This window comes from Camellia sinensis, chromosome 10, assembly GCF_055761805.1.
Source record: "Camellia sinensis isolate YWXY chromosome 10, ASM5576180v1, whole genome shotgun sequence".
Lineage (NCBI taxonomy): Eukaryota > Viridiplantae > Streptophyta > Magnoliopsida > Ericales > Theaceae > Camellia > Camellia sinensis.
Genome location: NC_138970.1, coordinates 174332483 through 174353448, shown reverse-complemented (window position 1 = coordinate 174353448; position 20966 = coordinate 174332483). Strand labels below are relative to the sequence as shown.

General features: G+C 37.5%; 1 protein-coding gene across 2 annotated transcripts; it reads left to right on the top strand.

Annotated features, from left to right (window-relative positions):
• The first annotated feature begins 230 nt into the window (after positions 1-230).
• GLE1 (nucleoporin GLE1-like protein) lies at positions 231-20687 on the top strand. 2 transcript variants are annotated; one of them, XM_082892852.1, is made up of 16 exons: positions 245-552; positions 701-868; positions 989-1138; positions 2818-2932; positions 3742-3858; positions 4122-4270; positions 13477-13648; positions 15309-15510; positions 15803-15912; positions 16357-16427; positions 18154-18235; positions 18347-18421; positions 18890-18973; positions 19120-19251; positions 19417-19539; positions 20135-20687. In XM_082892852.1, coding segments are annotated over exons 1-16 (2037 nt in total). In that variant the 5' UTR covers positions 245-550; the 3' UTR covers positions 20420-20687. The 2 variants fall into 2 exon arrangements, with proteins under 2 accessions (XP_028095859.2, XP_082748978.1); XM_028240058.2 differs by lacking the exon at positions 3742-3858 and having other exon boundaries at positions 231-552.
• Positions 20688-20966: the final 279 nt, after the last annotated feature.

Genomic DNA, 20966 nt, shown 5'->3' with positions numbered 1-20966 from the left:
TTTTTGACTTATTGACTTATATGGGTTGGGTTTAGGTTGGGTTTGATGTGATGTTTTAGAGAAGTAATGTGATTTAAATAAAATGACGTGACTTAAATAGAATAGTGACTTTTTGACTTTTTGTATTATTTAATTTATGCCAAACCAATCCTAACTTAATGAAATGATTGCAACATCATTTTCGATAATTAAAAAAAAAAAAGAAATCAAATTTATTTAATGAATGACAGGAATCTTTACCTATAGTGCAAATCTACCTCATTATACCTGTTTTCTTTTCACACCCTCTATCATTCATTACACTCAACCTTCAAACCCTAACTCCTCCATCTCCATCTCTCTCCATCTCCATCTCCATCTCCGACCACCGCCCTACAACCTCCGACCACCACGACCACCACTCCTGGAGTCGCCCCATCGCCACGACTAGCACCTTCGCAGCCGCGATCTCCTCTTCGCTTCCGCGACCTCCTCTTCTCTGCTTCGAACCGAACATCCACAGCCGCCCTACCTCATCTTCATTGAACCCGTATTTTCAATTCCAGAAACAATGTAAGTTCAAAACTTTTCTTCAATACTCTGCTTTTGAAAGGCACAAAATTGCACCTTTTTTTTTTTTTTTGGTGTGACTAAATTTGGGTTTTTGAATGACTATCTGTTCTTGGTGTTCTGACTGATTGATGAATTAACATTGCTTCAGGGGAGCTGTTAAATTGGAACTTCGGTGTCCGCAAAGTGTTGGTGGAGTTGTGATTGATCCACACCCTGATTGGAGTTTCGATTCTCTCTTATCAGAGCTCAGTTCTATAGAAAAGAGGCTCAATTCATCTTCACCATTCCCTTTGCCTTTTACCAAAACAAAGTTTCGGTATTTTCCATATTTACTTGTTTTTCATTTTTATTCATTTGAATTGCCTAAATTCTTTTCTGCCTAGTGAATCTGAAATTGTCTATTTGTCGGTTAATGCTTTGCTTGTTTTGTTTTCAGAGAAGTTTCTTCTGCAAAGTCTGTTGTAAAGGGGGGCTTTGTAATGCGTGTTGATGAGACAGAGAATGTTGAAGAAGATATTCAGGAGGAGGATCATGATCGACGTCTGGTTGCGGGTAGAAGATTTACCTGTGATGAATTTTATGTCAGGTGCTGAATTTTATTACTTGCCTGTTGTTGATACACTTTGTATGTCAATACAATCATAAATTATCACGAGTTTTAAAAGATTTGAAATGGCAGTAAGCATGGATAATTCACAGGGAATGTAGTATTGTGGAAACTGGAAACATTGAGTTTCATGCCAGGGTGAACCGTTGGGTCTGCATTGATAAGAGGGGTATTGGTTTAGGGTAGGGGTGCAACTCAGGTGTGTTCGGTCGGGAAGGGAGGTTGTCCAAGCCTAGTTCAAGTTCTGTTGAGACCTACCCTTAGTTGCATGAAGCGGGAGCGGGAGCGGAGAATCGTGAGCCGATAGAAGTTTCTAAGGTTGGGAGCGTCTTGGGGAGCGGCAATATATATATATATATATATTTTAATGCACATTAGAAGTTTTTTTATAAATATTTTTATTTTAATATACATTAATTATTTTATTTATTTATTATATTTTTTAAATAATGTATTATTGTTAATTTATTTTTTTATTTTTAATTGATATATATTATAAATAAAAAATTATAATAAATAAGGAATAATAAATTATGTTAAAATAAATAAAAAGAAAAATTAGATATTTTATTTTATAATTTTTTTTATTATATATGGTTTAATTAGATTTCTTTTAAATAATTGGATGATTTATTTTATTTATTATATGTTAAAAAGTTAAGAAATAATAATTTATAAAAATTATTATTATATATGATAGCTTAAGAAATAATAATTAAATATTTTTTTATTACATATATAATATATGATAAATTATATATATTGTATATTATATATGATCTAGACGAAGAGAGAGAGTGAAGCGAACAATGAATAGAGATGAAGAGGGAGAGAAGCGGAGACGAAGAGAGAGAGAGAGAGGGAGAAGCACAGAGAGAGTGACGAAGACGAAGACGAAGACGATCGCGAGAGTGACGAAGATGATCGAAGCCCTTTCTCCTCTCATGTCGACATTGAAGGTTAGGGTTTCTCTCTCTCTCTCCCCTTTACGATCCCATCTTGGACTGAATCGCGTTTCTCTCTCCACAGAAACGTGATTCTTACACGTTTCTTTCTAGGAATCGCGGAATCGCGATTCTTACTGAGAATCGTCACCTAGTTGCACGATTCCTACAACTAAGGACCTACCCAGACCTGAATTGTAACCCGAGGTTGTTTGCTCAAGCCCGATCCAAGTTAAACCCGAATTGCCCAAGAGAGGTAGGAACTCTTCTTGAAACTCCAAATTGTGATAGAAGGTTTAGAGATCTGAGGGACTTCCATTTTTATGTCTCGAACAAGTCACTTGATATCAAGGAATGAAATCCTTTTATGATTCTGCGTTGCTTGTTGCATCAAGAATAGCTTCCCGTTCTAAACCTTCATCATAATATATATATATATATATATAAGGAAAGAAAAATTAAGAAGTTGGATAAGGGAAGTAGAGCTCGAAGAAACCCTGACAATTGTCTTAATTTAATTAGATATAGGTATTGTATTTTGAAATATAATGTGAATTGTTGAACAGATCATTTTGTTTTTTTTTTTGTATTTTCTTCTCATATGAGTCTCTTTCTATCTCTCTAGCCTTAAAGTGATGCTCAAGTGAACAAATTTGATGTTGAATTATTTATATAATGGGTACCATTACCTGCTTATTTCTTCTTCCATGACAGTGATGATTCTGAGGATGAGTCGCCACACGAAACCCAATATCTTTTGATGGAGAAAGTGGGATTGGTAGAAGGCGCATTGTCTGAGCTAACTCATGAACATCGGCTCAGCATCACAGTATGTAACATTGTTCATTCGTTTTGTTATTTAGTTCACTTTAGATCCTTGAAAGTGTATGAGTTAGCGAGTAATATGTGTGCCCAAATCTCAAATTAGTCACATATAAACTTGAGCTGTTATGTGTGTGTGTGAATGTATGTTCATGTTTTTGTTTCCACCTCAGTTCTTATTGGAAGTCTGTGGGAGTGAGACAAGGTTGCTTCATTAAAGTGTCATGGATGTTCTAGCTGTTTCATGTCCATGCGTTTTGGCACTTGTTGAAGATTTAAGACTTAAATGCTACCCGAGTTGCATTTATCCAAAAAAAAAAAAAAAAAAAATGTTACTCAAGTTGCATTAGAAATTGACTATAGTGGGTGACCTGTGGATGAGTGAACTAACTCATAAGTCATAAGATTTCCATCTAGTTTTAGTTGAGCATAGTCTGCATCTCATAGACATGTATATATGTGTGTGTTTGTGCATATGCGTGTAGAGAGGGAGATAGAGAGAGAGAGTTTCTTATGCATTTTACATCTTTAAGGTGATCAGCAAAGGCAATCAATTGATGGGAAGGTACTTTCAATGCCATGGGATAATTATCAAATTCCCAACCAAATGTTGTTCTTTTTTCCTTTTCTTTTTCTTGCATTCCTTCTTTATTACTTATTTAAATACTTTAAACTTTTTACACCTCCACTCAACCGTCATATATTTGTTGCATGGATGTGGGCATGAGACATGGCATGGACATGACACCATATGCAGATGTTGACATGGTATTTTCTGAAAAATCGGACGCTGACACATGAAGGTCACAACTACAGGGTTTAGGAAGTGTTACAAAGGTGTCAATATCCTGCACTTGTCGGCATAGTTACGACTCCATAAACGCCTGTATCACTAAGACCATCCAATTCGTGCAACTCCTGCCCCCAACCATGGTGTGTTCCACTGCCAGGGTGCTTTATACCTTAGATGATTCAGTCCCTCTCACAAATCATGACATTGAATGTTAAAGTTGTGTCCTCTTTACTATGTGAAGTCTTCTTCAGTGTCCAACCAGAATGATGGGCATTGGTATGCTTTTATAATAGGAAACTCTCTTTCTATCACTATCCATAGCGCACAAATGCATCTTCCTCTGTTGCAATTAGCCTTTTTTGTTTGTGCATAAATTCCCTGACTTAACTGTGTTGATTAACAGGAGGAAATTAGGAACCAAATATTAGCATTGGAGACAGATCTGCTGAATGAAAACAAGAAGTTTACTTCTTCACTTGCTCAAGTTAAGAAATATACTGAAGCACGGAGGGAAATGCACAGAAAACTTGATATGCAGTATCAACGCAGGATGTAAGATCCCCTATTCTGATTCTTTGCACAACTATACTTTTATTAGTTGTTTTTTCATTGCCCTGGTGTTCTGTTTGCTTGTTAAGTATGATCTATGGTGGACCACGGAAAGGGTTGGCCACCCCTCTGCTGCTAGAGGAATCCACAGTCAATGTCACTTGTGCCGAGCAATGCATAGCTGTTGATCACCTCTTGTTTTTCCTGTGTAAAAGGGAGCAAATGATTTTGGAACACCCTTGAATTCCATCTCGAATCTCCCCTACCTTCGTCTCTTACAAAGATTCTTAACCATGGATGAATTGAAACAAATTCATGCACATTTGATCACCTCTGGCCCTGCTCGTTTCAGCTTCACCACAAACAAAATCTTGGTCATTGTGCACTGTCTGGAATTTGCAACATGAACTGTGAAGAGTCTTGATTTTTGGACAATGTTATGATGCTTATATGATTAGTTCAATTATATACTTGCACTCAAAATTTGGAGCATGAAAGTGGCATTTTTATTTTATTTTATTTTTGTACTGTGAATGTGGCTTGTCAAGTGTTTGAAGAAAGTTCAAATCGAGATGTTTGACCTGTAGTGATGCGTTTGTTGTTGAGGCTAGTGAAATGTTTGATTGAATGCACAAAAGATATGATGTTTCTTGTAGTGGAATGGCTTCTAGGTGTGTGTGGAATTAGGCATCCCAATGAGTTAATTGAGTTGTTTTGTAGTGCAAACTTTTGAATAAATTTAGGCCTTGTTTGGCAAAGACTTTTTTTTGCCTTTTGGACTAAAATTTACAAAAAGACAAAATATGCTAAAATAGCCAATAAGACAAAATGTCACATCAAACCCGTAATCATTTCACTTTTCTTTCACAAATATCACGTCCATCTACAAAAATATCCAATCATTTTCCCATACACAAATATTTTAACCTACTAAAATGGCCTACTAGAATAGCCAACTTTCCAAACGAGGCCTTAATAGGGAATTGATGTCTCTATACCATGGATCAGTTAATGGCCTACGTCAAAGATTTTATCTTTTGGGATCTTCTATGGTTTAATATGACCTTTCAGTGCAAAGCATAATGAAACAACAATCTTTTTGGTCGGAAACAACAATCTTGATTCTACCAATGAAGTTGTGTCTATTTCTAGCCGCTACAGGAACTTTTGGTTCTCAGTTTCAATGTTGGAAAATCGATTGTGGTCTGTAACCCAACTCGTGTTTGAATTGCTGGCTAAAGTCCTGCCTTAGAAATTTGGAGGCAGTTCCAGGATGTCAAGAAAGGCCAGTCAACATTGGCATCACTCACTTCTATAATAAGGAATTACTATATTTGGTGAAATGTGGCAATTGATGGATAATTGAACATCAGATCTGGTTCCTCTACAAAAATGTTAGGCAGACTGATTTGGTGTGATATATTCAGGTATTTGTCCAGTGATTTACCTGCAGTTAATGTGTGAAACAAAGTCAAGGAAACCAATGCTTCAGTGTCCTATATGGAAAGATTCAACGGTGAAGGTGAAGAACAGATCTCTCCAAGTAACAAGAAAACATTTTGCAACACGCATAGCCTGGGATCTTTTGCACTGATGGTGTATCGGGAGCTATCCTCAGAATTGAGGATTGAACAGAAGATTATTATTATACAGCTTGATGAAAAATCTAGAGGGAGCTAGTGGAGATTATAGAGAGGAATAGAGTGCAAAGTTTCTCGTTGAAGGTCGATTTGGGAGGAGTGAGCTGGGCTGTCCAAGTGCTTCAGCAGTTGGGGTCGTGCTACAGAGGAGGATCGTTTTTTAGTATCATAGCAGTTCTGCTGTTTCCTGTTTACATAAGTATACGAATAATAGGAGTGTCTTTGTTGAGATGTCGAAGTGGGAGGGAGGTGTTAAAAAAGGCAACATTATTCTTCCAGCGGTATATAATGGTCGTGGGTGGCTAGACATTGCTACAATGCTTCGTAAAGTCATTTGCAATGATGCCAGGCAAATTTCTAAGGCATGGAAGTCAGGGCTAACTTCACAGAAGAAATACAGAGCAAGGACACAAAGGAGATGTTTATGGATAGGAAAACAGGGGCGAACAGAGATAGGAAGTTTGTTGATTTGTTCACTGTGAATCGACTGAGTAGTTTAAAGAGTGATTTGGAAAGGGCTGTTGTATGCACAAGATGTGACTTTTCAAGTAGCTGGGATCAAATTGAAAAGAATTTAAGTATTTAAAGATGACTATTGCTCTACGACCATTCCAACTCAATTGTGCTTTGTTCTGGGCTAGTAATAGTGAGGAGGCGAGCCTTCTAGGAGCAAAGGGTTTGAGATTCTTTGATAAAGGTGTGGCAGTTGGATTGGAGAAGTGGTCCGAGGAGATGCATGTTAAACCAAAGGTCATCGTCTCTTATGGAGGGTGGATTGCAGTGTGTGATTTGCTTTTTACCCTTTGGAATGATCAGGTTTTCCAGGACATAAGAAAGAGATGTGGTGGTTTGTTGGAAGTTGATCGAAGAACCATAGCTCTGGATAATCTTTTTGAGGCTAGGTTGAAAGTCAGAGGCTTCGACTCTGGTTTTTTGCCGGTGTTCATGGAGGTGAAGGTGGAAGGACGATCTTCAATGGTGCGTTTGAAATCTTTGTCCAAGACAGTGCGCCGCCAAGTGGAAGCGTGGCCAAAGGTTTTCCGACCAGCATCTTTAGGCGATCCTATCGCTGCTGACAGGGAAGCCGATGGGGCGGAAAGATCAGGGAGGACACATGGAAGCTTGGAAAGGGGAAGTCGAAGGGACGAAGGAGTTGAAGGGTCTGGGGACAACTTCGGTGCTGTTGTGGAGGTGGGGGGAAGACCAAGAGATAGGGGGATTAGAGCGTTATTGAATGGGCCGCAGATGGGGCATGATGGGCCGAGTAATATTTTGGGCTCAATTGATTTACTAAATGTGGGCTAGGAGATTAATTATCAGAAGTCCAATTCTGTTTTTCCAAGGGATGGGCCATTTTCTAAACAATATTAGGAGTATAATGCTGGGCCTCAAAGAAGTGATGAATTCAATCCCAATGAATTGGACCCAGTGGGTTATATGAATGGGGCTCATATCTTGGAGGAGGGAATTCGGGCTAAATTTCGACCACTGGGAGCTGAATTTTGACCCGATTTGTTCGACGACGAAGAGCGACCACTTAGAGAGAGAGAGGTCCAGTGACAGCTGTCGTCTGGGACGCAAGGAGGTGTCGATGGTGAAGGTGATGTGTATTTACAGAGGGATAGTTAGAATCAACTAACGCAGGATGAGATTCAGCTTGGTTTAGTTGATAGGGTGGACGACTCTGTTGAAGGAGAGCAGAGATTAGCGACGGAAGTGGATGAATGGGTGGATGAATGGGTTGATGAAAGGATCGAAGAAGAGAATGATGTTGAATTGTTGAGTCATAAGGTGGATGAAGGGTGTTTCAAACCTATTGAAGTGTTGCAAGCCCTGAATATTTATGGGTCTGGGTTTGATGAGAGTTCAAAGCACGACTCTGGTTCAGGCCGTGAAGGAGATGATCAAGAAGAATCTGACCTTGAGCTTATTAATCTTTTTACTGAGAAGGGCACAGTTAAGGAGGAGGAAATTGAGAAGGGCACTGTCAAGGAGGACGAAACTGAGGGGGTCTCCGAAACAATGGATCATGTCAGTGACTCTGTGGATCATGTCAGTGACTCTGTTAATCATGGCTCTACAGAACTGTCATCACTAGGGGTGTGCGGGTCGGTACGGTTTGAGAGAAAAATAGAAACCGTATGGCGGGTGGCGGATTGATAAAAGTGTCACTAGAATTTGTCATTTTTCTTATCAAAAACCGGCAGTTCGGTTGGCAAATAATGGCGGATTTGCATTGGCGGTTCGGGCGGATTGGCGGTTTATAAAAAATATAATTCAAATTACAAAACTTAAATCAAAGAGTAAAAAAAAGACGAGAGATACCGTGATGTTAAGCATCTTGCGAAGCTTTCTTCTGATACAGCAAGTGTAGCAACAAAATGATAATATCAATGACTATGCCATCAGTTCATTACAAGCATCTGTGGAAGTTACAATGATCAAATACAATACATAAAATTCCCCTCGAGCAGTAATGTAATACTATATTCTAAGGTATAGAACAACAAGCAAACTTAAGTAAAAAAGAATTTTTAGAATCTTATAAAACATGATTTAATAGCGGTGCGGGTCGGTGCGGTTTGGAAGAAAAATTGATAAAAGTGTCACTAGAATTTGCTATTTTTCTTACCAAAAACCGGCGGTTCTATTGACAAATAATAACGAATTTGCCTTGCCGGTGCGGTTCGGTGCGGTTTTGGCAGTTTTGGCGGTTTCGGCGATATTATGCACACCCCTAGTCATCACAGAGGGGTCACATTGTTATTCTAGATTCTTTTTCTCTTGGGGATGGGATAGGGGTTTCTCAGTGTCTTGGTCTTAAGTGATCTATCAGGGGAATGGCTAATAAAGGAGTCACTCCGGATATCTCGGGAGCTATGACGGATGTTTCTACCATTAACCTTGTGTCCTATAATGCAAATATAAATGTAGGCCAAGTAAATGATGCTCAAGAGGGAGCTTTTGTAATGCATTTGCACAACAGAGGCTGTGTTTTTAGTAGTTTGAGAGATAGTGAGGCAGAGACAGAGTGTTGGTTGATGGAGTTAAGCAAGTATGCGTCATGTCCAATTGAGGAAAATGAAGTACCCCATTTCAAGCATTTACTTCAAGTTATGGGGCTGTCCCTAGTAAGTTTAAATGGGAGGGGTGATGTTAGTGGATTGGATAATAGTGTCACTAGGGGGGAGAGTACTAGACGAGGAGGGGTTTCGGTTAGAAAGGGGGCCAGGGAGTTAAGGAATTTGGTGAGTACAATTCATTACGATAGAAGGCATGTGGAGGTTAGGGGTGACAATGATTATCAATGAAGATTGTTAGTTGGAATGTGAGGGGTTTGGGATCCCGAAAGAAGAGGGGGATCATTAGGGGCTTTTTGAGGAAACATCAACCTGACATTGTCATTTTTCAAGAAACTAAAGTAGAGGTTTGTGATAGGACCTTTATTAAAAGTATTTGGGGAGCTAGGCATAAAAGGTGGGCTTTTGTATCATCAAATGGGAAGGTCAGGAGGTATTTTAAGTATTTTGGGATGAGAGGGTTGTGTTAGAGTGTGAATCAGTAGTTGGTGAGTTTTCACTGTCAATTAGGTTTAGGAATCTAGATCTCAATGAGTGGTGGTTGTCGGGAGTATATGGTCCAAATTGCCCTTCTAGGAGAGAGGATTGATGGGATGAGTTATATGGTTTATTTGGGTTATGTTCTCCTAATTGGTGTTTAGGAGGGGATTTCAATGTGGTTAGGAAGGTTTCAGAAAAGCTTAATGGGAATAGAATCAATAGGAGTATGAGAGATTTTGATGGTTTTATTAGAGGGTGCTAGTTGGTTGACCCTCCTCTATTTAATGCCAAATTCACATGGTCTAATTTAAGGGAAAGGCGGGTATGTTGTCGACTGGATAGATTTTTAATTTCTTTGGGGTGGGAGGGGGTTTTCCCCAATGTCAGGCAGGAGGCATTACCAAGACTAGTATCTGATTATTGTCCAGTGATGTTTGAGAGTTGTCCTTTTAGGTGGGGTCTGGCTCCATTTAGATTTGAGAATATGTGGTTGGAGCATCATTCATTTAAAGAGGCCTTTGAGGAGTGGTGGAATACTGCTACATGTCAGGGGTGGGAGGGTTATAGATTCATGAGAAAGTTGAAGGTGATTAAAGAGAATGTGAAACAGTGGAATAGGGAGGTTTTTGGGAACTTGGAATCAACTAAATGTCAGGTTTTGCGAATGATTGAGGAGATAGATACTTTGGAGATGCAAGGGAGTGAGATTGAGGCATTGAGGGGAGAGGGGAGAGGGGAGAGGGGAGGGAGTTGGGTTTGAAATTGGAAGAGTTGACTCTTAGGGAGCAGATTTTTTGGGCACAAAAAGCAAAGGTGAAATGGCTAAACGAAAGGGATGTTAGTTCAAAATTTTTTCATAGAATTGCGGATGGGAAAAGGAAGAAGAAGTTTATTAAGCGATTGGAAGTAAGGCCGAGTGTAGTGGTGGATAGAGCAGCAAATAGTTCAGGGGATTTTTTATTTTTATTCTAATTTGTTTTCGACGGATGATATTGTCAGGCCTGGGATAGATGGGCTTGCGTGGTAGCCTATTGATCAGAAAAGTGCGACGTGATTAGAGCAACCTTTTGAGGAAAACGAGATTAGGGAAGCAATTTTTGAGTGTGAAAGGGACAAGGCTCCGGATCCAGATGGGTTTTCGATGGCTGTTTTTCAAGATTGCTGGGAGGTGGTGAAGGGGGATTTGGTAAGAGTTTTCATGGAATTTTATGAGACAGGGGTGGTTAATGTATGTACAAATGCCACATATATCTGTTTGATTCCTAAGAGGGATGGAGCCATCAGAATGGAAGAATTTAGACCCATTAGTTTGATTACATCACTCTACAAGATTTTGGGTAAGGTATTGTCAAAAAAGTTGAGATGTTCTTTAGGGGATACAATCTCTTAGACACAGGGGACTTTTGTGCAAGGTAGACAGATTCTAGATGTGGTTCTAGTGGCAAACGAGGTGGTAGAGGAGTGTCGAAAGTTGGGGAAGGTAGGCATTGTGTTTAAGGCAGATTTTGAGAAAGCATATGATCATGTAGATTGGCGTTTTTTGAATTTCGCGATGAACAAGAAAAGGTACGGTGCGAGATGGAGATCTTGGATTAGGGGTTGTTTGGTGTCTTGTAATATGTCGGTGATAGCTAATGGTAAACCAGGGAAGTGTTTTAAGGCCTCGCGAGGGTTGAGATAAGGAGACCCTTTATCTCCCTTTCTATTCATTTTGGTAGTGGATGTGTTAGGTATGATGGTTGACAGAGCTAAAGAGGTAGGCCTATTTGAAGGCTTGCAGGTTTGTAGAGATAGGATTAGTGTGTCACATCTGCAATTTGCGGATGACACTATTTTCTTCTCTACGGGGGACGAGTGCCAAATGGCAAACCTTTTTTTAGTGGTAAGGCTTTTTGGGGCAATTTCAGGACTTAAGGTTAATTTAGAAAAAAGTAGGGTAGCAGGTATTAATGCTGATTCAAGACTGATTCAGAGTGTGGCCGATTTACTTGGATGCGGGATTAAGACATTTCCTATGAAGTGTTTAGGCCTCCCACTGGGAGGTAACCCAAGAGGTGAAATGTTTTGGAATCCAGTGATGGAAAGGATAGGTAAGAGGTTAAAAGGGTGGAGTAGGGCCTTATTGTCCCGTGGTGGTAGGTACACTTTGGTTAAGATAGGGTTAAGTGGGATTCCTATTTGTTTCATGTCTTTGTTCATGATTCTGGTCAGGGTAGCAAAATCCATAGAAAAGCTAATGAGGGATTTTCTGTGGGAAGGGAAGGATGAAGGAAGGAAGGATCATTTGGTGTAATGGGAAACGGTGTCATTACCAAAGGAGAAGGGGGGCTTGGCAGTTGGTAATATAGTGGCTAGAAACATGGCTTTGTTGGGCAAGTGGTTATGGAGATTCCCAATTGAGCGTGGTTTATTATGACATGCAGTTATCAAAAGTAAATATGGGTTGCATGTTAATGGTAGGGACTCTCAGGTGGTTTCTAGGGGTAATGGGCGTGCTCCGTGAAAGTCTATTTCTCATATTTATCCAATTTGGTCCCAATTCATTTCTGTAAGGGTGGGTAAGGAGGACACGGTAAGATTTTGGAAGGATGTTTGGGTAGGTTCTTTGTCCTTTGCTGAGTCCTATCCACTTCTGTATAGAGTTTCTCAATCTCATAATTGTTTTGTTGCGCCCGTGGCTGTTTCTCCGTTGGCTCCTTGTTCGTGAAATTTTAATTTTTTCTGAAATCTTCATGATAGGGAAGTTCCCGAATTGATATCTTTGTTGTCAAGGCTTGAAAATATGTCTTTGTCTCCAAATTTGGAGGATCAGTGGTTTTGGAATATTCATTCGTTAGGCTCTTTTACTTGTAAATCATTTCTGGACAAAATTATTGATATTCCGCATGTACCTCAATTTTTATTTCACGAAAAGATTTGGAAGGCATGTGCTCCTCTTAAGGTGAAAGTGTTCACGTGGATCTTGGTTCATGGGGGCACTTTGACAAATGATTCATTGCAAAAGAGGAGACGTTCATGGTATTTTAATCCTCAATGGTGCATAATGTGTTGCAAAAGTGGAGAATCTTTGGATCATCTTTTTTTGCATTGTTCGGTGGCGGGGCTTTTGTGGAATAGGGTGTTTGGTTTGGGCAATGTATAGTGGGTGGCTCCTAAAGGAGTTGCTCAAATGCTATTATTTGATTTTCAAGTTTTTGGAAGGTCGAAGAGGGCTAAAGTTCTTTGGAGTTATGTAGTCTTTGCAATCTCCTGGGTCATTTGGTTGGAAAGGAATGGGCGTATTTTCGAAGGAGGAACTAGGGATATAGATTATTTATGGGATAGAGTGAGATACTTGGCGTCTTTTTTGGGCCTCGGCGAGTCCTGTGTTCTAAGGGATCCCTCTTTGTTTGATTGCTTCAGATTGGGTGTCGGTTTGTTTTGTATAGTGTGTAGTTGGTTGTCTTAAGGTTTGATTGTCTTTTTGGATGTATTTTTTTCTTTTTCCTTGTTGAGGATGCCTTATCCTCTCTTCTTTTTGGCCATGAGCCTTAATAAAATTTTAACTTTTCCGTTGCTGATCAAAAAAAGAAGAAAACATTTTGCAGCCAACAATACATGGCCTGCTTTCTTTGATATCATGTTCAATATAGGATGAGAGTAAACATGTGTTTATTGTTTCAAATGAACTAAAGCCCCTGTACATTAAAATGAGTTTTAAGTAGTGTAAAGAGGTAGATTCTATGCAATAATGGTAAGCAATGATTGCTATAGTTTTCTGAGAGACATGTAAATCTGTTAAGAAATTTTCAAAATAGAACAACCGATCTGTTAAGTTATTTATGTAAATTTTTTTTAAAATGTTTTGTTGGATAAATTCAATCTATTTTTACAGAGTTGTTGATTTTATTATGTAATTGACAAAAGTGCTAAATTTAAATCATGAAGATATTTGGTTTTACATTTTCGAGTGTTTCTTGCTAGAATTATGAAAACAATTTAATAGATATTTTTTTATGAATTACTGTAGTGCAGAAGCACTTGATAATCACTTGACAGCTATTCAGAGGGACCATGAACACAAATCCCAAATAGAAGAAAGGAAAATAAGAGATGATGCAGCTATAGAAGAGGCCAAAAGAAGAGAAAAGGCTCTTCAAGAAGAAAAACTGTGGCAAGAAAAAGTTAGAGCAGAAACAGAGGTTTGTTAACTTGGGCATCCAGTTCCTTTGGTATCTCTTTCGTGTGGAGCACAATATGCTTAGTGGCATTCCCCACTCAACCGAAAAAATCCTATATCATAAAACTATTTTAAGTTGGCAACGTGAATAATTTTTTTAAAAAATTTCTCACCTTAAAATTCTAGGTCATAATTTCATCTAAAATACATGTTGGCATGTATTTCCTCATTGTCTCTACACATTGATTCCATTTCACCTAGAATTACACCAAATCTGGTGATTTGTCTACTTGCTCATGGAAATGCCATGTCAATTGGTATTCTCTCATCTTATTTGCAACTGATTCTAGTTCATTATCTTTATTTCTAATTTTAACTGCTGAAATGAGGAAGACGAATTATTTTGCATAATAATAATAATAAATAAATAAATAAAAAAAGAAACATTAAAACCCAAAAGGATGGAAAAGAAATGGGGGTGGGGTTCACCTCAATTTATGCCCCTATGGTGCTTGACAAGGTTTTGTTTCTATGGAAGCTGTAGTTGCCTAGTTGGTGCTCAATATGTATTTAGTGACCTTGTTTTTGTGAAATACATATTGACAAAAAGTTTTCTGGATGGCCATTGGAATTTCAATATCTAACAAGTATTTTTGGTATATATTTTACACTTTTTGATTGCCATCTTTGCTCATGGTAAGAATAGACTAATTATAGAGGTGGTGACTTGGCGTCATGACAAGTGTTATCTGCCCCTGGTCTTGTGGCTCAGGTTCAAATCACAGGAATCTGCCTCTCCATAAAATAAGTGAGGGTATGGCTGTCTACTTACTACCTCTTCTCAACCCTAATAAGTGGGAGCCTAAAAAAAGTGGGGGCATGGTTGTACGCCTGCTACTTCTTTCTGACCCCCACTATAAGCAGGAGGCTTGTGTGCTGGGTGCAACGTAAGAATAGACTGTTATCTTGTTGCCTAATGCTCAAGCTGCTACTTCAATTAACTAAAGTTGTGGCCATCATAATGTTAAGGCATCTTTAATGGAGGAATATGGTCTTTGGTTAACTCTCAACTTTATTACCAAAAGATGAAGAACAAATTATGTTTAGTCAATATCTATTATTTTAGAAGCTTATAAAATTGCATTTTGGAATGAATAATCTAAAGCGCATTTAGTAACTAGTTCACATAAAGCCAATTAAATAATATCAAAGTCTTGCATAGCATCAAAAAGTGGACTATGATGTCAGAGAAAGTCATAACTTAGGGTCTTAACAAGAACGCTTTCTGACTCATCTGCTAGAACTATTTCAAATTAGAATTCTGCTAATTTAATGAAACTGAAGATCAGATTTGCAAGGAATCTGACGAGGGACAAGATCACAATATCATGGTAGGCCTTGTGCGGAAGATGATTTCTCCAATATCATATTCACAAGATCGTTATTGTTTCTCACTTCTGCCAAAGAAATCATTTTTCTTGTGTGCACTCATGACTCTGCATTGGTTTGTGATTGAGATTCTTGGTAGATTTATTCCATTGATCATCCCATAATTGGTTTGCTTTAGTTCTCAAGTATTTGTATCTGCTGGAAATTGGTTGCATATTTTATAAAAAAAGTGATAGTATGCTGTTAAAACTGAGGGTTTTTTTTTTTTTGGGGGGGGGGCGGGGGGGATGTAGGCTAGACTTGAGGCTGAGAAGAAGAGAGCTGAAGAAGCAAAAGCAGCAGCTTTGGAAGCTGCAGAAAAGGTTGCTGCAGAAGATTTAGCAAGGGCTGCCGCTGCTGTAGTTGCTCCAAAGGAAGCTACAAGCGGCTCAGGAATTTTGAATGATCAATCCAACAAATCTGGATCTGATGGAGTAAAAAAAGTTCAACAAGCAGGTATCTCAATTTCCAAAGCCTGAAGATGAAACATGAACACTTTTTTTGACATTTCAGTTGGCAACAAAATTTAGGGACCGAAATGATGGCTTGATGTTAGTGACAATTACGACTCCATGTCATTCGGGTTGGTCATCTGTCAGTAGAAAGTTAGCACATTGCTTAAATTGATGGACACGTTACTGTTATACAGAGTGATTTAGGAATGACTTTGTTATGTCTTTTGTTTCCACGTCAATTAGAAGTTTCGTCCTTGTCTGGAATTGCAGCTGACTGGCCAATTTGTTTGCAGGAAATATAATCAAGTGTGCAGAAAGTGCTCTAACTTTAGAGGAAAAAAGACTGCAGATTTACAAGGAAGTTGCTGTTAAAAACGAGGCACTGGGATTGGGTGCTAGCAGTGTAAGTGACAGCATGAAAGTCATCAGATTTTGAAGCTCCAGATTGTTTAAAATGTCTCCTACGTTGTTCATAATTTAAATCTCTGTTATGTTAGGTTGATCTTTTGAAACCTTTGCTAATATGGAGTATCAAATTGTATTAATTGTTAAAATCATCTCAAATAGCCAACAGTTTATTAAACTACATCTCTGAACTGAATACTAGAATATGACTTCCTCCTAGTACTAGAGTCAGTTCATGTATTCTCTTTAATCAGAAATGTAAGAATGTTATTTTCGTTATGTGGATAATTATATCCTTGCTATAGAATTCCTTGCTCATTTTTCATATTCAAATTCTGTTTTTATTATTTATATCTTAAAAGCTTCATTAAGGTCGGTCCTGTATTTGTATACTGAATTATATATCTTGATTTACTTTTCTGAAGTTGTCTCTCCTGGGCAGGTTTACGGCAGCCATGTATCAAAAATACAGAGACTGATCAAACAAGTTAGTGGGACAAAGGAAAATATAAGGTGAGGTGAATTCATTTAACTAAGGTGGCTATCTCAGTTGCTGTGGTTATCGAAGCTCCCATTTTGCATGCAAATCTATTGAGTTTTGCTCAATTCATCGAGGCAATGAAATTCTTTTTTTTTCTTTTTTCTTTTTTCATACTTTAAGAACTGAGATCTTCTTTTAATCAGTGAAGGAGGGAAGGGGAGTTGAACCTTTGAACAATTAGTTAAGTCAGGCACCTTTGTACCACTCGTGCTAGTTGTTGCAGTGGTGCAGTATCTGTCAGAACTTGAAAGGCCAGGGACCTTTTATAGAATCTGTGATGATATGATTGGTCAGCGTGACCAACCAATGACATAAAGAGGAGGATGCTAAAATGACAAAACCAAAAAGAATGGATCGTTGTATTAAAATTGTAATTAAACCAATATAGCCAATTAATGAAGATGAATCTACGGTTTTTTTTTTTCTTTTTTGTTTTTACTGATTAATTCTTAATTCTTATATGCTGTATATATTAGGGATTAAGTATATATTTTTGTTTCCTTTTTAGTTCTAGGGTTAAATTGTTATATAAACCGATATATTCTTGTATTATAATCTCTGTTATCAGAATTTTACGATTCACGATTCGATTCTCAAATTTTGCAAAATCAATGCGAATCTATGGGTAAATCTATTTTGGAAGTGAATCTCTAGTGAATCACACGATTCACAATCGATTCATGATTCGATTCACTTTTTACGATTCAAGCAATTACGATTCAAGCAATTTTTGAAATTATTGTGTCCGGCATATTTTTGACTCTTTTTTTCTCTTATCTTTTTAGTGAAAATGACATTATACAACTTCTAATAGCGTTTAATACCAAAATAACCAACATATATACATAATTTGTTGTTATTTTAGTGATCATAGAGTTTTTAATAGGATCCAATCAGATTTAGTCAGATCTAACATATTTTTAACATTTCTTCTCATTTTTTTCCCTTTAAAAAATTATAATATATCTTCTAAAGATGTTTAAGATTAAAGTTACACTATGAATTATCTATTGCTATTTTATTAAATTGAATATAATTAAATATTACATGTGTGAGGTCAATTATACCTTTTAAAATGCTTTAGGCTTTGAAATAAAAGATTTTAAATAATTCGTTCTTATCATTTGCTCTTTGTTACTTAGAAAAGTATGTATGCTTATTGTCCAAAAATCAATATCGTTGTTAATTATTGGTACTTTGAAAATTGTTAATTTGTCTATTTGGTTATTATCTTTATTAAAAATGCTTGATAAGAAATATCTAAAAAAGAAAAAAGGTAAAATAGTGATGTTACATAGAAACCTTTGTTAAATTTTTACCTATTAAACTATGTGATTATCATTCAAAATAACATTTTTATTTATTTAAGTCTAAATATTTCATATTCATCAGACATATTTAATATCTAAATGTGTAGATATATGTTTTTAAGTAATTTAGAAAATGTGGCTGAATCTTTACGATTCACGATTTGATTCGGATCGCGATTCGGTATGAGGCTATTTCGATTCACGACATGAATCCTGATTTGACAACTATGATTATAATCACAATTGAATATGCAGATTCATTAAGAATACTCAAGAGTGTTTGCATGTATTTTGAGTCTACTGCATCTCTAACATTTGTTCTATAACTTTGAATTTATGTTGATGTGATTTATATATCGGTGTCTTAAGGATGAATTTACTTTTGCAGAAACAAAGTAGATCAATTGACTAAGATTTTCTTTGATTCATCTTGCCCTCAGTCGATCAGTATTGCAATGTTCGCCGAAAAGGTAATAGCTGTTGTTTTTATTGTTGGAATTTGGAAAAAATGAAAAGAAAATAAGATTAGATACCCTCCAATAACTTAATGTACTGACATGTTTTATGTTTCATTGTTTCAGATCATCGACCAATGTGTAAACCCTAATAAGGCCCTTTTTGCATATGCCCATGTCATTGTTCTTGTTGCTTCACAGGTACAGCATGTTTTACTTTTTTTATGTTTCAGGCCCCTCTGCTTGTAGTTGGTTGAGTATTAGGCATTGCAATTTGAAACAAATAAATAATTTAAGGATCATCCTTTATACATCTGATAATTCTATCAGTGTGAACCTGTTGTGAAGTACAGTTTTGTGATATATATGAGACCGCTACGAGGTCGGCTGGGTTGGTCAGACACCATCTGAATACACAGAACTACACTTGTGCTCATTATGCAATGCAGTGGCATATGTTTTGTGCCTATAAATTATATTGGACAAGTTCGATCTGGAACTTAATATTGCATGCCTCCTAATTGTCTGCAAAATCTGACTGGGCCTAATTGTGTTTGCTGAGACTTATTCTTCCAAGGTGCATTGTTTTGCATATAGTATGAATTGACTGCATATCAGACAACTGATTGTTGGAATTGTTCACATTTTTTTTTATTTTTTATGAACTAGGTCCCACTTGCTATGGATCTTGTCCTTGCCAAGTTGAATAGAGTTTGCATCTACACTGTCCCAAAGTATATTAATTACTCCAAGGTACTCAACTTCAACCCTCAATGATGCTTTTGTTCTGTTATTGCTATCTTGCTCGTGTATACGTCTCAATGACGATCTTGCTACACCAAGTTGCAAAAAATCTTCTTCCTCAGATTATTGTGTAAGATTATTTCTTGCTACTTCAGTCAGCATTTGATACGAATGAAGCTTATCACAAAGCCATTGGTTACAAAGAAGAAGACGGAGAGATTGAGAGCGAAGAGAGTTATGTATCACGGATAGAATCATATATGAAACTATATGGAGCTCTTGTTCAGGTTCGTCCCTCTCATATCTTCCATGCTGAATTCCATTACACAAGGCCTAACTTGAAATTTTTAGAAATACACTTACACTGGTATTGCATGTGACCATTCTACCAATGTCTCTTTATCGGTTTTACTCGTTTAAAACTTATGGAGCTAAAATTTGTGTTTTGACAGACACAGGTTGAGAGTGTCCAAAACAGGCATGGTATGGGAGAAGGTTGGGCATGGCTTGCAAGATTCTTGAATGCTCTCCCTGCAAACCTATATACTGCAGTTGCACTGCAGGCATTCCTTGAAGTAAGTTGTTTCAAACTGTATACTTGTGTGTCGTTTGTTACACTTGGGTTTTCTGTTTTCATTTTTTTGTTATTTTGGAAAATAGAAACTATAATTTTGTTTGGTATGTTGTTTTCATTTAAAAATATGTGGAATTGATTCTAAAATTTTCAAAAATTTTGAATACACTAAAAGGCATTTTCATTTGATTTCAAAATATATTTTTACTCTCTTTTCTCGACCACCACCCACCATCAGCCACCACCACTACCACATTGGCTGGCCAACGGCGAACTATGGAAAACTCCGTCCACTTTCCACTTTCCAATGACTGTCTGGCCCTGATGACCGGACGGTTGCTGCCCGCAACCTCTGGCGATACTTCCAGCCATCCCCACCGCTGACCAATGGCCACCCTCCATTGCCAGTCACCACCTCTAGAAAATCACTAGTCATGTTTTGTTATTGTTTTTAGAACATTTTGTGTACATCAAACAAGTTCTTGTTTCTTGTTTTTTGTAAACAGAAGACAGGAAGCTTGTAACGTTATCAAATGATACCTTATAAACTGATTTAAAATGCAAAGAGTTGAAAAATTAATATGTTGCACTACCAGGCTGCTGGGTTTGGTCTCTATAGAAGATACAAATCGCATTTCAAGAAGTTACTGAACGTCATTTATCGCGACTTTGTAAATGCGCTTAAACAACGAGGAGGAGATGCAAAGCTCAACAAAGTCATCACAAGTATCCAGACTTACATAGAATCAAACAGGTTCCTTGAGGAACCGGAAGGAAGGTCCCTGCAGGGTTCTTTGCTATCACATACTTTTGTTCCTGAATCAGAATACTCCGAGCCATCATATCATCGCCCCGCAAACAGGTTTTACTACCAATATTGAAGCCCATTGCTGCCCCGGAAATATCTAGTGTATGCAGCTTGATTGTGTTGTAGATTTGTCATGTTGATATATGTTGCCTCCAATTAAAGAAACTATACATATGAGAATACACATTTGGTTTGAAATGAGTTGTATTTTGAGCCTGATTCTGATCCCCAGTTTTGAAAGTGGATCAAGGTTAGATTGTATATTTGTGTTGTTTGTTTCAGTACAATGTGCACCGCATCCATAAGAAAACACCTCACCGAGTGTGTTACCTTTCTGTGAAGCATTGCCCCATTTTTGTTGATCGTATTGGTGTTCACGACTTGGATTGATCCAATTTGAGAGTAAATCACTCTAACAATTCTAGGAAAATTGGAATCATTTTGGTTTTATTGTTCTAGAAATTTTATACAGCACGATGTGGTATATATTTCATAATGTAAAATAAACGAACTAGTAGCATAGTTGTATTGATTGAAACTTGCCAATTCTATAATCAAGACCAATGTTTAGATTTTGCTATTTACTTCTACACTTTTTACATACAGAAACATTAAAATTA